At 40.8% G+C, this 21,325-nt stretch overlaps 1 protein-coding gene across 1 annotated transcript; it reads right to left on the reverse strand.

Moving 5' to 3' along the window:
• Positions 1–17,650: 17,650 nt before the first annotated feature.
• On the reverse strand, positions 17,651–20,011 carry PATE1 (prostate and testis expressed 1). Its single transcript, XM_019658867.1, has 3 exons — positions 19,927–20,011; positions 18,533–18,694; positions 17,651–17,790 (listed from the first exon to the last, which is right to left on the reverse strand). Exons 1-3 carry the CDS (start codon positions 20,009–20,011, stop codon positions 17,651–17,653), a joined length of 387 nt encoding a protein of 128 aa, XP_019514412.1.
• Between the last annotated feature and the right edge of the window lie 1,314 nt (positions 20,012–21,325).

Consider the following 21,325-nt stretch of genomic DNA (forward strand, 5'->3'; position numbering starts at 1 on the left):
GATCCACATGGGGAGATAGTGATAATAAATCTCACGGTGTCATGTTTGGTGATACGCAGCCTTTATTCTTCCCACTGCCTTTTGAAAGCAAATTTGTGTGAACGTAAGGTCAATGTTGAACCCTCGTGGGCATTGTACATGGGTTTTCTTGGGTAGGCGAGAACGGGCAGAAGTTACAGCGAGGGAGCAGTGTAACCTCCAGGGCCCCTTCTCCAGTGTGACTGGTCCATGTCCCTGCAGCCTGTGGTAGGAAGGGCTCGTGACAAGCATGTGTTGTGACTGCAGTCATGGAAACTGGCCGAGAACTGCTGTTTGGGGCTGGATTGCAGGAACCTGCCACCCTGTAATCATCACTCCCAAATGTGGTGGGTTACTGTTCCAGCTGGGAGCTGGAAGGCAGGAGCTGGGCGATGGAAAGGGGCCACAGGGGATGCGCCGAGGCAAAGCCCTCTCCCCCTTAGAGACTGAGACTCGGTCTCGGAAGAACCTCAGGAGGGGATCATGGAGACACCTGTTGGAGGAGTCCTTCTGAAGGAGTTAGTTGTTGTTAGTCTGGCCTTCCCACAATCGATCTCCTTTCAGCCATGTGGATGAGTTAAGCTCCTAAGCCAGGCGTGTGGTAGGAGGTGAACTAATTCGGTGGTGACTCCAAACCCATGTCTGATCCCAAATGCATATTCCTTGCTTCTCTCCTCTGTCGGACAAGATCCCTGACATGATAACTGGGAGAACGTGGATTGGGATCTCCTTCTGCCTTTACATCGTGGTGGCATTTTAATTCAGTCCTGTTTGTTGTGCACAAAGTGAACACATTGGACTACACTGTTTCTGTACCCAACTCCTGTATCTTATGCATATGGTAAAATGGTGCCTTCGAGGCTGTCCAAGGCTAGAAAGTTTGGAGCACAGTTAAAGGAGGGTAAATGGGGCAAGGTGAGGAGCTGATCTGGGTTGGATATGGAGGAGGAGAGGGTGGGTCAGGGTTTCCGGGGTGAGACCCAGGCATGCAGGGCAATGTTCTGGGGTGGAACCAGGCTGCTAGAGGGACCTTGGGTCTGAAGCAGGTCTAAGCGTCAGGAGAACTTGTTGGCCTGGGAGTGAGGCAGATTAGATGCTGTGGAGAAGAAAGCATCATGGAGAAGAAACGTGACTGTCCTCCTGCCACACACTTCCTTCCTCCTGCCTGGATGGGGCTCTAATAGAGTCCGGTAATAAAGGACGTCTCCATCTTCTCACTCACCTGGGACCAGGTGAATCCACTCTCAGGTATCCTTCCTGCTGAGCAGGAGCAGGTGTCGTTTGTTTGAGATTGGCAGAAGTGGTTGAATAGGATAGCAGTGAATGCAGAAAAGTTTCTTTGGGGGAATATTTGTTTGGATGTTATCTTCCCCTGTATCTCATGCCCTTTCACTGTTTTCCTGCAGGGGAAACATTAACCCAATTTAGGTCTGGCTACAAAGAAGCCTAATTTGGCCTTAAAGCCATTACCTTCCCCTCCTGCTGTAGGGACGGGATGGGTACAGGTTGTGCCTCTGGGCAGGACAGCATGTCCTCTAACTCCTGTGTATGAAAGAGCAGCAGTAATCAGAGGGCCTTGGGTAGGATTCCGGGCTGGAGGGGAGAAGGTGTAGACTCTGGGCCCTCAGGGGAGGCCTCAGGGGAGAAGGGTGGGGAGCCTAGTTCTGAGGCTCAGATACAGAGGCTGGGAGGAAAGAGCAGGTTGGCCAGCACATCCTCCTGTATCTGTGGGGAGGAGAGATGGCCCCAGGTGTCCAAGGTCTGTCTGTTTCCCACGCGAAGATCCTGGGTTGATGGGTATTGGAAGACTAAGCAGCTAGCTGAGGCTTCTGGCTGAGTCTGGAAGGTAGGCTTGGGTGTAATATTGTGTAGAGATGTAGTAAATATTCACATTGTTTTCCTCATATGCTGGGGCACAAAGATAACTTCATTCACTTCTTGTAAGGTTGGTGTATTTCCAAAATTTCTGTTACTTTTAATCAGAGCATAATGCAGTTCAAAGTTGGCAGGACAAACACACAAAAAAGACTTGGGTTGCTTGGAGTTTGAGATTCACACCCAGATTTTATGGTTGCCTAGGTCAAGTTAAAGGAACATCTTCCCACTTAGAACTAAGGTAAAGGCAGGGAACTGATGGAAAAACTCATTTCCAGCACTCCCTCTTTTCCACCAATGCCCCCTTTCTTGTCACTAATCCAGATATTTCTTTCTCCTTCTCCCCATAACACCTAGTGTAGGTCTCTCCCACTGTAATCATTTATGGTCTTTGTCTCCCTTGAAAAAAGAAATGAAGAACCTTGAAGCTGAGATCATCTTCCTCTCCTTACCCTTTTTTCCTGGGCTGTCCCATACATCTTCAGAGAAGGTGCTACTCTGGGCCAGCAGACTATATCAGGAGACTGGGTCTGATCTGGTAACTCACTTTGTGAGAGATGTAGAGCCACTGGAGGTTATGACACCTGAACGGGACTGAGCGACTCACAGATGCTCGGTGACCTCAGCTTCCTTATATCTGAAAGGATGTCACATGGATGTGAAGTGCAATGTGTTCTGTGTGAACCAACAAATAAACATAAAACCAAAGTGAAGAGAAACCAGGAAGAGAGATTCTACACCAACATTAGTTAGTATCTTATGATAGATCTAATAAAATGAAATGTGGTGTCTGGGTAGCCTAAATTCCAAGTAGCTGGAGAAATGCAAACACAGACAGTGTGTACCCTCTTCTGGGAACATTATAGAGAGGATTTAGGTTGTTTGATCTGAAATTTATGATTCTGTGATTCTAGTGGGATGCCTGAGGGCATGTGATGGGAATAAATAAAGCTGGAACCTCCCACTGAGGTCTTCTCAGGAATGGGTCCCAGGGTGTTCCAGTTGCTTCTGGGCATATCCACAGTGCTCTTCATGGATGAGGGTAAGGCCTGGTGAGAGAAGCAATGAGGGGTGGGGAAAGATTGTATGGGGAGGAAGAAAGGGGTTTCTAAACTTGACTTTCGGGGCTGCTGTAAAATGTTTCATGAAAAATGGTTCTTTTTTTTCTACACAGGAGACAGAGCCCTGGCCACAAGATGTATGGTTTCCCCTTCTTGGATAAATAATACTACAGCAAGAGGAGACATTCTTGAGCTCTTTACACATTGACTCTCTGCCCTTCCTGACCCTACTCCACTCTCCTCATTCACTGCTCTAGTGTCTTCTTTCTGCCCCCAGACTTGGGGTGGGGAGGGTTCTTAATTCCTTGAATGGTCATAACAGTTCCCTCCTCAAGGGAGTAAGGACCCCTGGCAGGTTTTAAGAAGGGTGTCAACTTCCTTCTTGTGTAGGTTGGCACCACCCCAACATAAATGTTTACAGGTGGGTGAGATTCTGAAGCAGAATCACTTTCCCTGGAGCTCTGCTTTAAAACTTTTCCCTCTTTCTTTAGGGATTCGATATTGCAATAAATGTGATCACTACAATGGATCCACATGCATGAAAACCATGAAAACTTGCTGGAAGATTAATGCAGTGAGGGGTAACAGGAGTTGCCGCACAGATCACTTTTACTTTAGTGATCGCTTGACAGGTAAGTAGGGGTTAGAGAGAGTCATGAAATATTACCAAGAGTGCTCATAATCCCTGGAGTCAAAGTGTAGAAGATGACTGGGACCCTGAGGGAGGGTGGGGAAAGGGAAATTCTCCATACACAGACCTGCGGTGGAGACTGTGTGAGAGGCAGATGTCTTTTGCCTGGAAAAGACATAGATGAGATGCAGACACAGTCTTGGGGCTCATTTCAGACTACAGAAAACTGATAAGGTTCTGGAGAGAAATCATTGCTAGGGAGATGGTGAGATTAAGCAAAGCGATCACATTTGCTTTTCCTCTCTGTAGGGAGATACCTATTTCGTCATACAAAACTATCTTGTGAAGCTTGTGAAGAGGGAATGTTCCAGGAATTCCATGATTTACTGAGAGAAACATTTTGCTGCACTCGTAGCAACAGGTGTAATGACCCTGATAAACTAATTGATACTGTAAAGAAATATGTATCTCCAGACCGAAACAGAGATTGAGGATGACAACAAATAAAATAATTAAGATTTTTAAACCATCAATCACTCCCAGTAGTCTTTGCCCTTACCTTACCTGATGCCAACGTCATCTTACATTTTCTCAAAACTTAGACCCTACTCTCTTCTCGAATGCAGTAGATCTACCTATGAAAGGGCTGTCTTTCCTGTGTCAGTGCTTCCATTAACAGGAAAGTGTAAAACCTCAGGCCACAAAGCTCGTCTCTTCTTCTGGTTGGATTCCATTGTCTTTGCTACCTGATACCTCCTGGCCATTTTTACTTGCCCTTAAGATCTGATGCTGAATGTGGGCTAAAGTGAGAGTTCTACAGAGTTCTAAAGTTTCTGGCAAAGGGAGCAAAGTATTTTCCTGGTAGAATTTTGAGGGAACATCAGGAGAAAGCAGACTGGGTTGAAATCAGGACAAGAAATCGCAGGAGATATTAGCAACATTTGGGAGGACAGTAGAAGAGATATTTGGTGGGGGCTAGGAAGGGCTTGTATTAAGCGGGAGTTTGAAAAATCAATGTGATAATAGAAAACTCTAACTTCTGTGAAAGGAATTGTTGATGTACTAAACATGAGAGGCCTAGTGCCTGCCACTATTTTAGGAAATTGTACCAACCACAGTTACCTCTGACCATATGCCCCCATTACTGTGTTTCTGATCATCTTACCTTGTTCTCATGACCAAAGCCAAGTATATCAGTATGGGCACTTGACTGAGTGTGTTGGGCAATTACTTTGTCTCCTGGCTTGTGAGGGATATTCTACCACTCTGTCCTCAAAAATATTTAAATATTACCTTCCATTCAGTGCACTCATTGACAGAAAGCTGAGTGTTTTTCAACTATTGGCACAGCCCTGCAACCGAATGTCAAGAAAAGACAAAAGTTTTACATCTTCACTGCAATTTGCTTAACGAATATAATAAGCTATGAAATGACAATAATTAATGCCCATTTATTATTCACTCACTTTAGATTTAAATGTATTTTTACCATGTTATCCTTCCTGTGTTAGAATCCACAGACACTATTATATTTATCTTTAGCTATATAATTACATACACATATGTAATATTATCCCAGGTTTAGTAATACTTCTCCTGATAGCCAGGCTTAGTATTGCTTATTAGTTTCTACCATATTGTATTTGCATAAATAGACTAAAATATTTTAAGTTGAGGATCATATGATTTCACTGATATGTGGGATATAAAACTGAAAGGAACGACCGAAAGAGACAAACAAACAAGCAAAAACTCTTAGACACAGACAACAGTATGGTGGTTACCAGAGGGAAAGGGGGGATGGGGAGGTAGGCGAGGACAAAGGGGGTCAAATATAAGGTCACAAAAGGAGATTTTACTTGGGTGGTGAACACACAATGCAATATACAAATGATGTATTATAGAATTGCTTACTTGAAACATATAATTTTATTAACCAATGTCACCCCAATAAATTTAATAAAAATAAAAAATAAAAATGATTTATTTGTCAACATTTTAATGCAGAGAATTTTAGAAAAAATGTTTCATGTGCTCTCATAAAAAAGTGAAATATCTGATAATTCTGTGTTGAAATTCTCAAAGAGTTTTAATAAAACTGAAACTTAAGGGCTGGCCAAGTGGTGCGATGGTTAAGAACTGGCTTGGGATGCCAGAGGGCCCCGGTTCGGATCCCACATATGAGGGCCAGTGACACTGCCCTCCACAGCTAAGATGCTGAACAACAGCTCAACCTGGAGCTGGGCTGCCATGAGTCACCGGCGACGGCGTAGGCTGCAGCCCCTGCGGCAGTGGGTTGCCATGGGCTACCGTGTGTAGCCAGCAGCCAGCGTGAGCAGCCGGCAGCCGCAGTGAGCGGCCGTCCAGAAGCCGGCGACTGATCTGCCTCACCTGGGAAGAGCGCAATGATGGTGCCAACTTGGGCCAGTGAAGCAACGTCCTCCACAACTAGACTGAAGAACAAAACGATAGCAACTTGTCTGTTCCCCTTCCCCCAATTCCCCAGTGCTCTTCCCATCCCCCAATTCCCCAATAAGAAAAAAATCTAAAAAAAACAACTGAAACTTAAAGTTAAAAAAGCGTTAATTTGGGCCAACCAAGTGGCTCAGTTGGTTAAGAGTTAGCTTAAGAGAGTGAACTCTGAGCAATAGGGCTACCGGTTCTATTCCCACATGGGCCAGTGATGCTGCGCCCTAAGCTGAGCTGCTGCTGAGCTGCCAACAGGTGGCAGGATGGCTCAGCTGGTGAGAGCACGTGCTCCTAACTACAAGAATGCTTGTTCCATGGTGGGCTACGCCTGCCCACAACTAAGACTGAACTCGGCACCTTGAGCTGAGTTGCCGCCCAGGTGGCTCAGTGGATAGAGCGTGTGCTCTTAACAACAAGGCTGCTGGTTTGACTCCCGCATGGGATGGTGGCTACGCCCACCCGCAACTAAGATTGAACACAGCACCTTGAGCTTACAGGCCACGAGCTGCCGACGGGCAGCCAGATGGCGACTGGCGCGCTCCCTCCACAACTAAGATTAAAGAACAACAACAACAACTTGGCTGGTCCCCCTCCCCAGTTCCCCAACACTGTTCTCCTCCCCAAATTCGCCTATTTAAAAAAAAAAGTTAATTCAGTTGAGAAACACTAATGGATGCTAAAACTATAAAAGTTGGCGAAAGTGGGAAAATTATAGAATATTCACATAGTCCCAAGGAACATCCCCACAAGTAGTTATTAATTACAAAGAGAAAATGAGTAACTTATACGAGAGAAATCTTTTTGATTACCACCTGTTAACGTCACTAGTAATGAGATAAAACAAAACCATGTATCACTTGATAGGATGCATTGAAAAGAACACAGCATCACTTCTGTGATAGTCCTGCCAAAGATCCATAACTTGAGTGTAATCATGAATAAACATCAGGCAGACCTAATTTGAGGACATTCTACAAAACACTAACATATAATTGTTAAAAGTGCTGAGGTTATGAAAATAAATAAATGTCTGTGGAACTACTCCAGATTAGAGGAGGCTAAAGATACATGACAGCTACATGCAATATTATGACCCTGGATTGAATTAGTTTGCTATAAAGAACGTTATTGGGAAATTGGTAACTTGGATGGGAGTTTGTGATTTCACGATAATAATGTATCATTGCTAATTTCCTTATTGTAATGGTTGTATTGTAGTTATGTGGGAATATGTCTTTGTTGTTTGTTTGTTTTTAAGGAAACACATGCTAAAAAATTCAGGGATAATGAAGCAACATACCATCAACTTAATCTCAAAAGGTTTAGAAAAAATATTTCTTGCAGTATTAAAAAAGGAATAACACTTAAACCAAACCAAGATCAGTCTAAATTTTATGATTTAGTCTAGAGTTCAGCTGCATTAAATATAATTCGAGAAAAGAAAACAAAATATGTTGCAAAGCTTAGGAATCAGATGGCTAGAAAACAAAAAGTATGATTAGACATACAGATGGCCAACAGGTACATGTCCAAGAAAGTCTTATAAAAAAAACATTCCAGAAATGAATATTGGACTTTTGGCTTCTGGTTAGGATGTGAAGAGTTCATAGAACCAATGTAATAACTAGCAAAATTGATAAAGTAATAAGAAGCCAAATATTTCTAAATGATTTGAGATTTGTGGGTTCAAATTTAAAAAAAAATTTAATTTGAGAAAGAAATGAGTCCTTCCAAGGTGAGCAGAGACCAACAGGAACTTTCCAGCCTGGAGATATCTGCTGAGACTTTCCATAGTGATTAGAGGAACAGGTTTGCCATAGACAGAGTGACTTTATTTGATTAGGAGAAACCAGCATAGTTATTAACAGCCTCTTGCACAGATACGATGGTGTGAAATCTGTGAATCTCAAAATGTAGTTCTAGTTCTTCTTGCTCACTGACCATTTTTTAATGAATATTCACTAAGTACACAACAGTGAATTGGCAGCTGTCGTCTATACTGGAATGCTTAGAGAAATATCTGTAGTTGCAAGGTTCTTATATTTTAAGTTCCTGCTAAATGCTAGATGGAGGGTTTTTTTTCTGCATTAGTTAGTATGGTTATGGTTTTTCTTCTTTAATTTGTTGATATAGTGAGCTACATTGGTTGATTTTTGAACCAGCCATGCAATTCTATGGTAAACCCCACAAGTCATGACGTAGTATCCTAGTTATATAATGCTAAATTCAATATGCCAATATTTCATTCAAGATTTCATCTATTTTCATGAAGGGTACTGGTCTGTAATTTTCAGTTTTTTTATCATGTCTTTGTCTGGATTTGGTACAATGTAATGGTGGACTCATACAGTGTATTGGAAAGTATGCTCTGCTTTATTTTCTGGAAGAGTGAAAGTAGGATAATTTCGTTCCAAAGTATTTGACAGTTTTCATCAGTAAAGCCACGTGAGCATAGGCCTTCCTTTGGTGGAAAATTTCAAACTGTGGATTAACTTTTGCTGATAGGTTTAGGACTACTCACATGATTTATTCCTTCTTGAGTACATTTTAATTGTCTTTCAAAAAATTTGTTCATGTCATTTAGACTTTCAAAATTATTGACATAAAAATATTCATAGTATTCCCTTATTATGCTTTTAGTGTTTGTAAAATCTATAATGATGTCATCTTTCTTATTGTTATTGATTATGTGAATTGTCTGTTTTTAGAAATAGAAAATTACATCTTAACATTCCTATAGAATCTCAAGGGATCCCAAATATCCAAAACAATATTGAAAAGGAACAAAGCTAGGGGCCTCACACTTCCTGATTTCAAAACTTACTTCACAACTACAGTAATTGACAATCTACAGATTTAATGCAAACTGTATCAAAATCCTAACGGTATTTTTTACAAAAATAGAATAAAAATGATCAGATTTGTATGGAACCTCAAAAGACTCTGAATAGCCAAAGCAATCTTGAGAAAAAAAGAACAAAGCTGGTGGTATCACACTCCTTGATTTCAAACTATACTACAAGGCTACAGTAAACAAAACAGTATGATATTGACAGAAAAAGAGACCACAGACCAATGGAACAGAATTGAGAGCTGCAAAATTAACCCACACATATATGGGCAAATATTTTTGACAAAGGAGCCAAGAATATACAATGGAGAAAGGAAAGCCTTTTTAATAAATGGTGTTGGGAAAATTGGACAGATACACAAAACAAATGAAACTAGACTACTAGACTATAACATACACAAAGATTAACTCAAAGTGGATTAAAGACTTGAATGTAAGACTTGAAACAAAAAAACACATAGAAGAAAACATAGGCACTAAACTCCTGGGCATTCCTCTCAGAGGGGATGCTGACCACAAAGGTAAGGCAAATAAAAGAAAAAAAAATAAATGGGACTACATTGAATTGAAAAGCTTCTTTCCAGCAAAAGAAACCATAAACAAGACAAAAAGGCAACCAATCGAATTGGAGAAGATATTTGTAAATGATACCCCAATAAGGAGCTAATATTCAAAACATGTAAGAAACTCACACAACCCAACAAAAATAAAACAAACAATCTAGTTTAAAAAAAAGGGACAGGGTACCTGAAGAGATGCTTTTCAAGGAACACATACAGATGGCCAACAGACATATGAAAAGATGTTCAACATCATTAGTTATTAGGGAAATGCAAATCGAAATCACAATGAGATACAAATGCATACCTGTTAGAATGGCTATCATCAATAAGAAAAGAAATAACAATTGTTGGAGAGGACATGGAGGAAAAAAAACAACCCTCATACACTGTTGGTAGGAATGTAAAGTAGTATCGCCACTATGGAAAACATTACAGAGGTTTCTCAAAAAAAATCTAAGAATAGAACTACCATATGATCCAGCAATTCCTCTCCTGGGTATTTGCCAAAAAATATGAAAGCACTTTTTCTTAAGATTATATGTACCCCTATGTTCATTGCAGCATTATTTACAATAACCAAGACATGAAATAAATTAAGCATCCATTGATGGATGATTAGATAAAGAAGATGTGGTAGATATATACAATGGAGTACTACTCAGCCATAAAAAGATGAAATATTGCCATTTGTGACAACATGGATGGATCTTAACAGTATTATGCTAAGCTAAATAAGTCAGACAGAAAAAAAAACAGAAACCATATGATTTCATTAATATGTGGAATATCAAACAAAAAGCAACAAACTAACAAAACACAGAAAAACTCAAAGATACAGACAACAAAAATGGTGGTTGCAGAAAACACACAAACAGAACAGCAAAAATAAAAAAGAATCCAAAAAAATAAGGATAATTTAAGGGGCCTCTGGGGCAACATCAAGCATGCAAACATTCACACCATAGAGGTACCAGAAGGAGAAGATAAAGAGCAAGGAATTGAAAACCTATTTGAGGAAATAATTATGAAAAACTTCCCTAACCTGGTGAAGGAAATAGATATAAAAACCCAGGAAGCACAGAGAGTCCCAAACAATATGAACCCAAAGAGGGTTGCAGAAAGACACATCAAAATTAAAATGGCAAAGGTTAAAGACAAAGAGAATCTTAAAAGCAGCAAGAGAAAAGCAGTTAGTTACCTACAAGGGAGCTCCTGTAAGACTGTCAGCTGATTTTTCATCAGAGACTTTGCAGGCCATGACCACCGCACTGTATTTTTGAAGCTGATGTTGAATAATAATGTATGTCAACTATAATTATATATACATATAGTCACGGGACGTGAAGCAGAGTGTGGGAATGGAGTCAATGGAATTGTAATAGATAAGCATGATATCGGGGGTGGGAGGGCAGTAGATGGGGGAGAGGGGTTGTTTCTGTGCAAAGGGTGCAAAGGATAACTATTGCATTGTTCTGTACACCTGAAACTAACAATAAAAAATAATAAAAATCAAAAAAAATTAAAAAAAAAAGGAACTTTGCAGGCCAGAAGAAATTGGAATGAAATATTCAAAGTGATGAAAAGCAAGGACCTACAACCAAGATTACTCTAACCAGAAAGGTTATCATTTAAGACCAAAAGATAGATAAAAAGCTTCCCAGACAAGGAAAATCTAAAGGAGTTCATCACCACCAAACCAGTATTACAAGGAATATTAGAAGGGTTTCTTTAAGATGAAAAAAATATATATATTAAAAATATGAATAATAAAATGGCAATAACTACATGTCTATTAACAATTACTTTGAATGTAAATAGATTAAACACTTAAATCAAAAGATAGTATGGCAAAGGCCGGCTGAGTAGTGCGTTGGTTAAGAGCTGGCTTGGGATGCCAGAGGGCCCTGGTTCAGAACCCACATATGAGGGCCAGTGACACTGCCCTCCACAGCTAAGATGCTGAACAACAGCTCGACCTGGAGCTGGGCTGCCGTGAGTCACCAGCGACCGCATAGGCTGCAGCCCCTGCTGCAGTGGGCTGCCATAAGCTACTGTGTGTGGCTGGCAGCCAGTGTGAGCGGCCAGCAGTTGGTGTGAGCTGCCAAGAGCTGCCGTGAGCAGCCATTCAGAGGCTGGTGACCAATCTGCCTCACCCAGGAAGAGCACAATGATAATACCGACATGGGCCAGTGAAGCAACGTCCTCCACAGCTAGACTGAAGAACAAAAGGAAAGCAACTTGTCTGTTCCTCTCCCCCAATTCGCCAATAAAATCTTAAAAAATAATAATAATAAAGATAGTATGGCTAAATGGATAAAAAAAAAGAAGAGCCTTACATATGCTGGCTACAAGAGACTCAGTTCTGATTAAACAGCACACACAGACTGAAAGGAAATGGATAAGAAAAAAGATATTTCATGAAAATGGAAACAAACAAACAAAAGCTGAAGTAGCAACACTTACATCAGACAAAATAGATTCTTTTTTTAATTGGGGAATTGGGGGATGGGAACAGCACTGGGGAATTGGGGGAAGGGGAACAGACAAGATGCTGTTGTTTTGTTCTTCAGTCTAGTTGTGGAGGACGTTGCTTCACTGGCCCAAGTTGGCACCATCATTGCGCTCTTCCCAGGTGAGGCAGATCAGTTGCTGGCTTCTGGACAGCCGCTCACGGCGGCTTGATTGCTGCTCACGGCAGCTGCTGGCCGCTCACGCTGGCTGCTGGCTACACACGGTAGCCCATGGCAACCCACTGCAGCAGGGGCTGCAGCCTATGCCGTCGCCAGCTACTCATGGCAGCTCAGCTCCAGGTTGAGCTGTTGTTCAGCATCTTAGCTGTGGAGGGCAGTGTCACTGGTCCTCATATGTGGGATCCGAACCTGGGCCCTCTGGTGTCCCAAGCCAGCCAAACTAGATTTTAAAACAAAGGCTATAACAGGAGACAAAGAAGGACCCAGTAATCCCACTTCTGGATATTTATCCAAAGGAACCCTACTTTTACTTTGAGGGGACATGTGCACCCATGTTTATTGCAGCATTGTTTACAAGGGTCGAGATGTGGAGGCAGCCTGGGTGTCTGTCAATGAATGAATGGGTAAAGAGTAGGTGGTACAAATATATAATGGAATATTGCTCAGTCATGGAAAGGAGTGGGCTTTTGCCATCTGTGGTGGCATGGATGGACCTGGAGGGTATTTTGCTGAGTGGAATGTGTCAGACAATGAAAGACAAATGCAATATGATTTTGCTTATATGTGGAATCTAAAGAACAAAATAAACAAACAAACAAAACAGAAGCAAACTCATAGATACAGAGAACATTTTGATGGTTGCCAGATGGGTGGGGAATTGGAATGGGTGCAAAAGGGGAAGGGATTAAGAACTACAAATTGGTTGTTACACAGTAGTCATGGGGATGTAGGGTATAGCATAAGAAATATAGTCAATAATATGGTAATAACTATGTATAGTGCCAGGTGGGTACTAGACTAGTAAGGGAGATCACTTGTTAAATTATATAAATGTCTCACCACTATGCTGTACACCCGAAGTTAATATAAAATAACATTGAATGTCAACTATAATTGAAAATTTTTAAAAAGGAGGAAAAAGGTGAAAGGGAATAAGAGGTTCAAATTTCCAAGTATAAAACAAATAAGTCTTGGGGATGTAGTGTACAGCATAGGGAATATAGTCAATAATATTGTGATGGCGTGGTACAGTGTCAGATGGTTGCTGGACTTATCATGGTGATCACTTCTTTAAATATATAAGTGTTGAATAACTATGGTGTACACATGAAACTAATATAATATTGTATGTTTGCTATATTTTAATAAAAATACTTTTTAAAAGAAAGTGATATAAGGCTATTAACCAATGTTATCCCAATAAAAATAATATAAAAAATAAATAAATAAAAAGAAAAAATTAACACAATATAGATCAAAGACCTAAACATAAGACATAAAATTATAAAACTCTTACAAGAAACAAGGGAAAACATCATGACATTGGATTTGGAAATGATTTCTTGGCTATGATATCAAAAGTATAGGCAACAAAAGAAAAAATAGATAAATCGGTTACAGCAAAATTAAAATATCCTATTCATTAAAGGACAGAATCAGCAAAGTGAAAAGGCAACTCATAGAATGAGAAATTATATATCTGATAAAGTGTAATATACAGAATGTATAAAGAACTCCTACAACACAACAACAACAAAAGAGCTGATTTTAAAATGGACAAAAGGACTTGAATAGGCATTTCTCCAAAGAAGATGTACAAATGTCCAATAAGCTCGTTGAAAGATGCTCAACATTATTTGTTAGGAAATGCAAATAAAAACCACAATGAGATACTACATCACACCCATGAAGATAACTATCATAAAAACAGAAAATGACGTGTTGCTGAGAATGTGGAGAAATTGAAATCTTAGTGCACTCTTGGTGGAAATGTAAAATGATGTTACCACTGTGGAAACAAAGAGGCCATTCTTCAAATAATTAAACATAGAATTACCATATGACAATAATTCCACTTCTGGGTATATACACAAAAGAATTAAAAGCAGAGACTTGAACAGATATTTGTACACCCATATTCATTGCAGCATTATTTACAATAGCCAAAAGGTGGAAGCAACCTAAGTGTCCATCAGTGGGTGAATGAATAAACAAAATGTGGCATATACATGCAATGGAATATTATTTGGCGGAAGAAGGAAAATTCTGGTATATTCTATAATATGGATCTACCTTGAGGACATTGAGATCAGCGAAATAATTCACAAAAAGACAAATACTGAATAATTGCACTTATATGAGGACTCTAATGTAGCCAAACTCACAGAAAATAGAATAGTGGTTGCCAGGGGATGGGGAGTGTTGATTGATGTGTACAGAGTTTCAGGTTTTTAAAATGAAAAGGGTTCTGAAGATGGATAATGGTGATAGTAATACAACATTGTGAATGTATTTACTGGCACCAAACTGTACACTTAAAAATAGTTAAAATAGTAAATTTTATGTTGCCGTATTTTGTCATGTATAATGCACACTTTTTTGCCCAAATTTGCGGGGGAAAAATAAGGATGCACATAATATATGGGTAGTACTAATTCTGTATCTATATAAATGTTTTTAACTATTTTATTTACACTTATGAGTTAAAAGTGTAACTCTAGAAATCAATAACCGTATCCATATGCAAATATACCCTGAAATATGATAATCAGTGTTGTTGAACTTACAACAAACTTGCAGCAGCGAAGAGTCCTTGGCCTTCTATGATGCGTAAATAGCGTAATGTTACCAGTACATAAAATTTCTTGTACCTTGTATTTGTTCTTATGTTTTGTAATTATTTTTTATGTAAAATTTCTTGTACCATATATGTTAAAAAACAAATGCTAAAATGTCCTTATAATACAAAAAACAAGTACCTAAATGTAAACAAATAAAATTTTGAATTAAAAAATTAAAATGAAAGATTTTTTTCCTTGAAAGTTTGGGCTGAAAACATGGGTAGGCACTCGCATACATGGCATAATATGGTATATATACTATTTTACCACCATAAACACCACCAGCAACAACAACACAATGACAAACATAACACAAGAAGCCGAGAGAGGTAAATGGAGTCAAATTTTTATATGATTCTTGTATTGCTAATAAGGTAGTGAATGTACTAATTTAAGGTAGACTGTAAAAATCAAGTATGTATAACTAAAAGAATTATTAAAGAATGTATAACTAAAAGTTAAGAGAAGGTAAAATAATTACTAAAATAATCCATAAGAGCCCGAGAAAGATAAGACTGAGAAAATATTTTTTAGTTGCATAAAAACACGTATTTTCTTGTCGTAAGTCACGTCCCAATAAATAAGCACATTGAGAACTTTCACAAAGTATCATTCTTACTCTCCTATCCAGGGGGAGAAGTGTGCGAAAAAATATATATTGTTACATTTTTTTCCTTACCAAAATATTCTTTTAAGTGCCTAGATTTCAAAAAGTGTTATAGGGCCAGCCGAGTGGCGCATTGGTTAAGAGCTGGCTTGGGACGCCAGCTCTGAGCAGCAGGGCCCCGGTTCGGATCCCACATGAGGGCCAGTGACACTGCCCTCTACAGCTAAGATGGTGAACAACAGCTCAACCTGGAGCTGGGCTGCTGTGAGTCACCGGTGACGGAGTAGGCTGCAGCCCCTGCTGCAGTGAGCTGCCATAAGCTACTGTGAGTGGCTGGCAGCCAGCATGAGCAGCTGGCATCTGGTGTGAGCTGCCAAGAGCCACTGCAAGTGGCCGTCCAATGGCTGGCGACCGACCTGCCTCAGTTGGGAAGAGCGCAATGATAATACCGACATGGGCCAGTGAAGCAATGTCCTCCACAACTAGACTGAAGAACAAAAGGACAGCAACTTGTCTGTTCCCCCTCCCCCAATTCCCCAATAAAAAATCTTTAAAAACAAAAGAGTGTTGTAATGTTTCATGAAACTGGCTATCTTAATTAATAATTTCCCACCCCAGAAATAACACTTAGCCATGACTGTTTTTCTGAATTTAAGTTTCTTTATTAAGGCAGTTGAATACCTTTGGCATCTCTTCCTTCCTTCACCCTCTATGCTTTTCCTGCTCTTACTGGAAGCATTTAAAGGTTTGTTGTCTCTGGTCATCTTCAACTCAATACTTATGTTTTCCTTATTTCTCAAATTTGTACTCTGTAAACCTTTTTAATCTATGGGCATATTTTCTAAGTTTTATTCTTTCTTACTGTATTTTGGGAGAGTTTTCATTCTGACATTCCACCTGTCTGACTCTTTGCTCATCTTTTATTTACCATTCTAATATTTCATCTATTATGTTTTATTTTATCTATTATACTACATACCAAATATTCCTACCTGTTTTTTTTATGATATTTGTTTCGACTTGCATGTTTAATGACCTCTTCATATACGTTTTCATTCTTGTTTTTTATTCCATAAGGATTGGGATCATGCCTACTGTATCCTAGGGCCTAACAGTACCTGAAACAGGATGTTTTAAATAAATGTTTGCTGAAGAAGTTAGAGTTTAGAGGGAGCGAGAAAGAAGGAAACACAATATAGGTATGGAAGAAATGCAACTCCCTTTATGATATTTTAATAATATGAATTAATCACCCCTCCCAGGCCTCATCCTACTGTTTTGTTAGGAATCGGTCTCAATCCTTGTGAGCATACTGTTTCCAACTCTTATTTTTCCCAGGGTGCTAGACTAGACACAGCAGAAGGCCTGAGTGTGTGTGAGGTGGAGGTGGGGGTGGGGAGAGGCATCTGTTCATGGGAACAGCTTTCCAGAGAAGTTGCTGTTGAGATGTCTAGTGGCCAGACCCACATGGTTTCCTAATATCCCACAGATCTCAGCTTCCTCTCTGCCATGCTTCAGGCATGGGAATATTTGTGTGGCTGCTTCTGTCCTTACCTTCTTGGAAGCATCATGCAGCTCTTCCCTATGTAGAGGTTGATGCCTTCCTATGAGTTTGCCACAGAAGCAGGGAGCAAGTACTGTCTCTAGAATCCTATAGATGCCTTTTTCTCTTCTCCATCCCCCGACTTCAAAGAGAGTCTCCTTTTGGAAGGAAGAAAAGTCTTTCTCTCCACATGTTTCTGATGCAAATTCCTTTCTACATTCTGCCTTTCTCATTCTGGGAATAGCATGAACAAAATTAAAAAGACTCAAGCCGTCTCTTTCACGTTGCCACACCCCTCCTCATGAGGCCAGGATTATATACTTTAATTGGAGTGGAATAAAAAGGGAAACACCAAGAAAAAAAAAAAGAAAGAAAATAGCTTGCCACAGAAGGAAGGGAAGAAGCGAGGAAAGAATTGACCTATCCTCTTATTCCTTCTCAGAAGCAACTTAGGTATTCAGTGAAAGACCTAGGTTTTCTAACAACCTGCAGGATATCTTGATCTTGCTCTTAAGGTGCTCCCCCCTCCCCAAAGGGGCCAAGACAGAGAATCTAGAAAAAGAGAGGGCTTTTTCTTACACAGGCTGAAGACAGAGACTTGTGTTTGCAATCTGAAATGCTTTTAGTAAATCACTGTGAAGAGGCCATGGCAACAATGTCACCCAGAGTTTGGAGCCACAGAAGGACCAGCAATTTCTAGGATCAATCCTTGTGAGTGTGCTCAAACATCCCCAAGATCATTGCACAAGTCATTGCTTCTGCAACACCTGAGGTTCACAAAATAGGTACTCCATTTTATGTTGTTCACATTAGCACAGCTCCTTAGGCAGCCCAGGAAGGTTAACCAGAGAGTACCATCATCTGCAGAAGGGAGGAGAGACAGATCAGCAAAGAGGCTTCTCCCAAGAAGCTTTTTTTCCAGCCTACACCAACATATAAAAACAACCTCTTGTACTTTAAGGCTATTGTTCAAATGTGAAGAGTTGGAAGATGTTGCAAGTTGGGGGTTTCCCAAAATGAAAGGTAGTGGTAGAGCGGTTTAAAAAGAGTATTTAGGGTGGGGAGATAATAACGGCAGCAATTCTGGGATTGCCAAGCCTGGATGTTTCCATTGAGAATCAGCACTGATTTCAGTAAGGGTTATAAATGCCAAAAGGGATCACTTGGCATAAAGAGTAGAAAAATAAAGAAATCATGATGTTTAGTCTTACCCATCAAGGGCCATTTAGCCAGTCTATTGCTAACCCCGGCCCTCTATTTCCACAGTTTAAAACCTCCCACAAGGAATTTCAGACAAGGACCAAGACAATGAGCTGCCCTCTCCAATCCAACACCCAGTTGTTCTCCATTGGCCATAATGTGCTTCTCCTCTCACCTCCATGGTCTCTGTTTCCTTCAGGCTCCTCAAAATACTGGCTCTATAGTTACAGACTCCTGCCGTTTAGTGATCACCCTCATCTGTTTTCATTATGGCATGAGATAGAGGTAGAGATACCAGCCACCCCAGGACTGAGACCCCCTGAGTAAATTGAGGTCCCCCCTTTTTACTATGGTTGACACATCTCTGTCTGCTTCTTCTTCCTTCTCCCAACCCACAACTTACTTTTGAAAATCTTCCCAATTGTGCAAGCCTCATTCGCTGTTGCAGTACATACTCCTCTGCCTCTGGAACACTTCTCTCCTGGAAACTGGATGTGGCACGTCCTACACTGAATAATTTCTATAATTTGGGCCAGAGAGGAGGGAAATAGAAGTGAGAGCAGACCTCACACACTGTTGTCAAAGGACCCATCTCTCCTATCAGGATGGACATCTGCTTGGAACCTGGAGGGCTTTGCCAGAGACCCATTAAGTGTGGGCACGGACCTTTATTAAAATTGGCTAAGCCAAGAGAGGGACCGGGGTTATGGTCTCAAGAGTTTTAGCCTGAAAAAAATGGGAGGGGGAAGAAAGGTGAAGGGATAAGGAGAAAAGGAACAAAATCAAGACCAAGATAATCAGATCAAGTCCTCTTCATACTTATCAGGAAAATGCTTTTCATTAACAAATAGTTTGTGGACTGTGCTGGCAAAGAGATATAAAGCATAAAACAAATCTGCAATTTTGCCTGAGATTTACCCCAGCATAAGGCCCTTGTAACCCTTGTAAATCATGGGGTCCTCCAGGCCCGTTCTCCAAAGCCTGGTCACCTCTGGACCCCTTCCCTCCTTTTAATTCTCTTCCCCTCCACAGACTGCCCGCACCCATCCTTATAGGATGCAGCACAGACCAGGAGGAGAAAGATAAATGCGCTTCTTTTTTTAACTGCATTCCCCGTTTTTTAATTGACCCTATGTGGCTTTCTTTTCTTATCCAGACACGTGTCTGGAAGCTGACAGTGAGGAAAAGCATCTGAAATTCATTAAGTTGCTGCACTTTAGATTTTGCCAGCTGGTGTCTGTAAAGTCAAATTTTTACTTCCCCCTTTTCCTTTTTATTGTCCTTTATTAACTCACCCTAAGCCCTGTCTATTGCTGTTTGTGTTTTTTTTTTCTTTTTCTCAAACTTAAAAAATCAACTCTCACCCCAGCCCCATCCTGCTAGAAGAGTTTGCTGAGTGTTGAAATTTAAAGTGTATCCCTGGGTTCCTTTCAATCCCCAAAGCACACCCTGCCCCAGTCATCTCCCCTGCTCCTCCAACCTTCCCCTCCCATACCCCGATCCATTTCTACTCACTTGTTTGTTCACTGTATGAAAATGACCCAGATAGTACTGTTGGGAAGAAAGAAAAAAAAGATACATTCTCTGCAGACCTCATTTTTGGACACCCCACCTACAGTTCTTGTGAAAATGAAAATCCTCTCAATTCCTTTTTAATCCACCTATTTCCTCCTTCAGGGGAGGACTAAGACATGGTGCGTTGTGGTGGAAGGCATTAGAATGACAGTTTTGTTACCTGAGGGCTCCCATAGGAGGACCTCTGTCATGGGAACCCTGGCTTGTTCCAGAGTCCTTGACACATCTCTCCAATGGTCAACCCGAGGGACTTACCTCTAAAGCAGCAGAGGAGGACAGGGAGTCCCAGCAGGAGGGCCTTGTCCATTTTGGAAAGAGAAAGGAGCAGGTTACAAGAAGTTGCAAGGTGACTATTTATACATCTGCCAGGCTGGGCTTCCCCAGGAAAGTTCTAGGGGCGGGGACACTGTGGAACTCCTTCACCGGCCATCCTTCTCCTAAGGAAACCAGTGACTGTTATTTCTCTTTTTGCCAAATTGGAGGGAGAGGGACTGGCTAGGTAAGTCCTGCAACTGATTCAGTCCAGTCCTACTGCTCAGGACTTCCGATGCCATGTTCCATGGTCTTTTCATTATTCCAAACTGTGGAAGAGTACAAGGGGAGATCAGGGCTTGCTGGGTAGGGTTCAGAGTCATCTTCGCTGAGGTGCTCATTAAAGCTGAGAGAATATATGAGCACAAATAATTAGAATACAGAAAGGCCAAAAGAAGGCTGAGCACAGAGCCTTAGAAGGCATACTGTAGGGACTGGGGAAAGGTTAGGCTCAGAGGTAATGACAGAGGATTCTTATGAGGGGAGTAGTTTCCTACCATCAATCATCCTGGAACAAAGCAAACCCTAGGGTAGAAGGTGGGCATTGAAAAGGGAACTGCTCCCTGTTCTTAGAGTTCCTGGTGGTTGAGACTTAGACTTTTGTTAGGAGATAGATTTTTGAGATGACTTCTCCTGGAGGCAGGTAAGCTGGTCCTTCCCACTAGATGTCAGGCCAGGTAGTAGGGGGTTTCAGCTCCATTCTGAGAGTGATTAGAGATTCAATTAGAGAGGTGGCCGAATGTAAAAGTCCCATGGATGGGACTGAGATTTTGGCTTCTAAGAACAGCCATACCCAGTATCTTAGTTTAAATTTCTGTTAGTTTCATTCAGTTATTCCTATACCTTCAACAAATTGTAATGGAAGCTTAGGCTCTGCTGTCATTGCAAGGAATTGATGGTAGGGTCTATGCCCATGCTTAGGGCAAAGCAATATGGGGGAGAAATAGCAACTGGAAGGAAGCAGATTGTAATAAAGCACAATGTAAGTCGATAGCAAAGTGGGTAGTGGTCTCAGCCAGATGTTGGCTGAAGAGGTATGGGGTGACAAGAGTGATGAAAGAGATTTTCTCTACAATATATTAGAAGTTATTATTACATACCAAAATGGCATTTTTGTGCAGGGAGGAAGGAGAAAGAGAGGTATAACTAGTTAACTGCTTTTCTGGGACACCTAGAACCCTGGTGAAGCTGTGAAATAACACCATGAAGTATTCATGTATCACACACACACACACACACACACACACACACACACACACACACTGATTTTTGTGTTATTCATATTCACTATCAGATTGCTTCCTTTCCC

The sequence above is a fragment of the Hipposideros armiger genome, unplaced genomic scaffold (genome assembly GCF_001890085.2).
Source record: "Hipposideros armiger isolate ML-2016 unplaced genomic scaffold, ASM189008v1 scaffold_291, whole genome shotgun sequence".
Taxonomy (NCBI): Eukaryota; Metazoa; Chordata; class Mammalia; order Chiroptera; family Hipposideridae; genus Hipposideros; species Hipposideros armiger.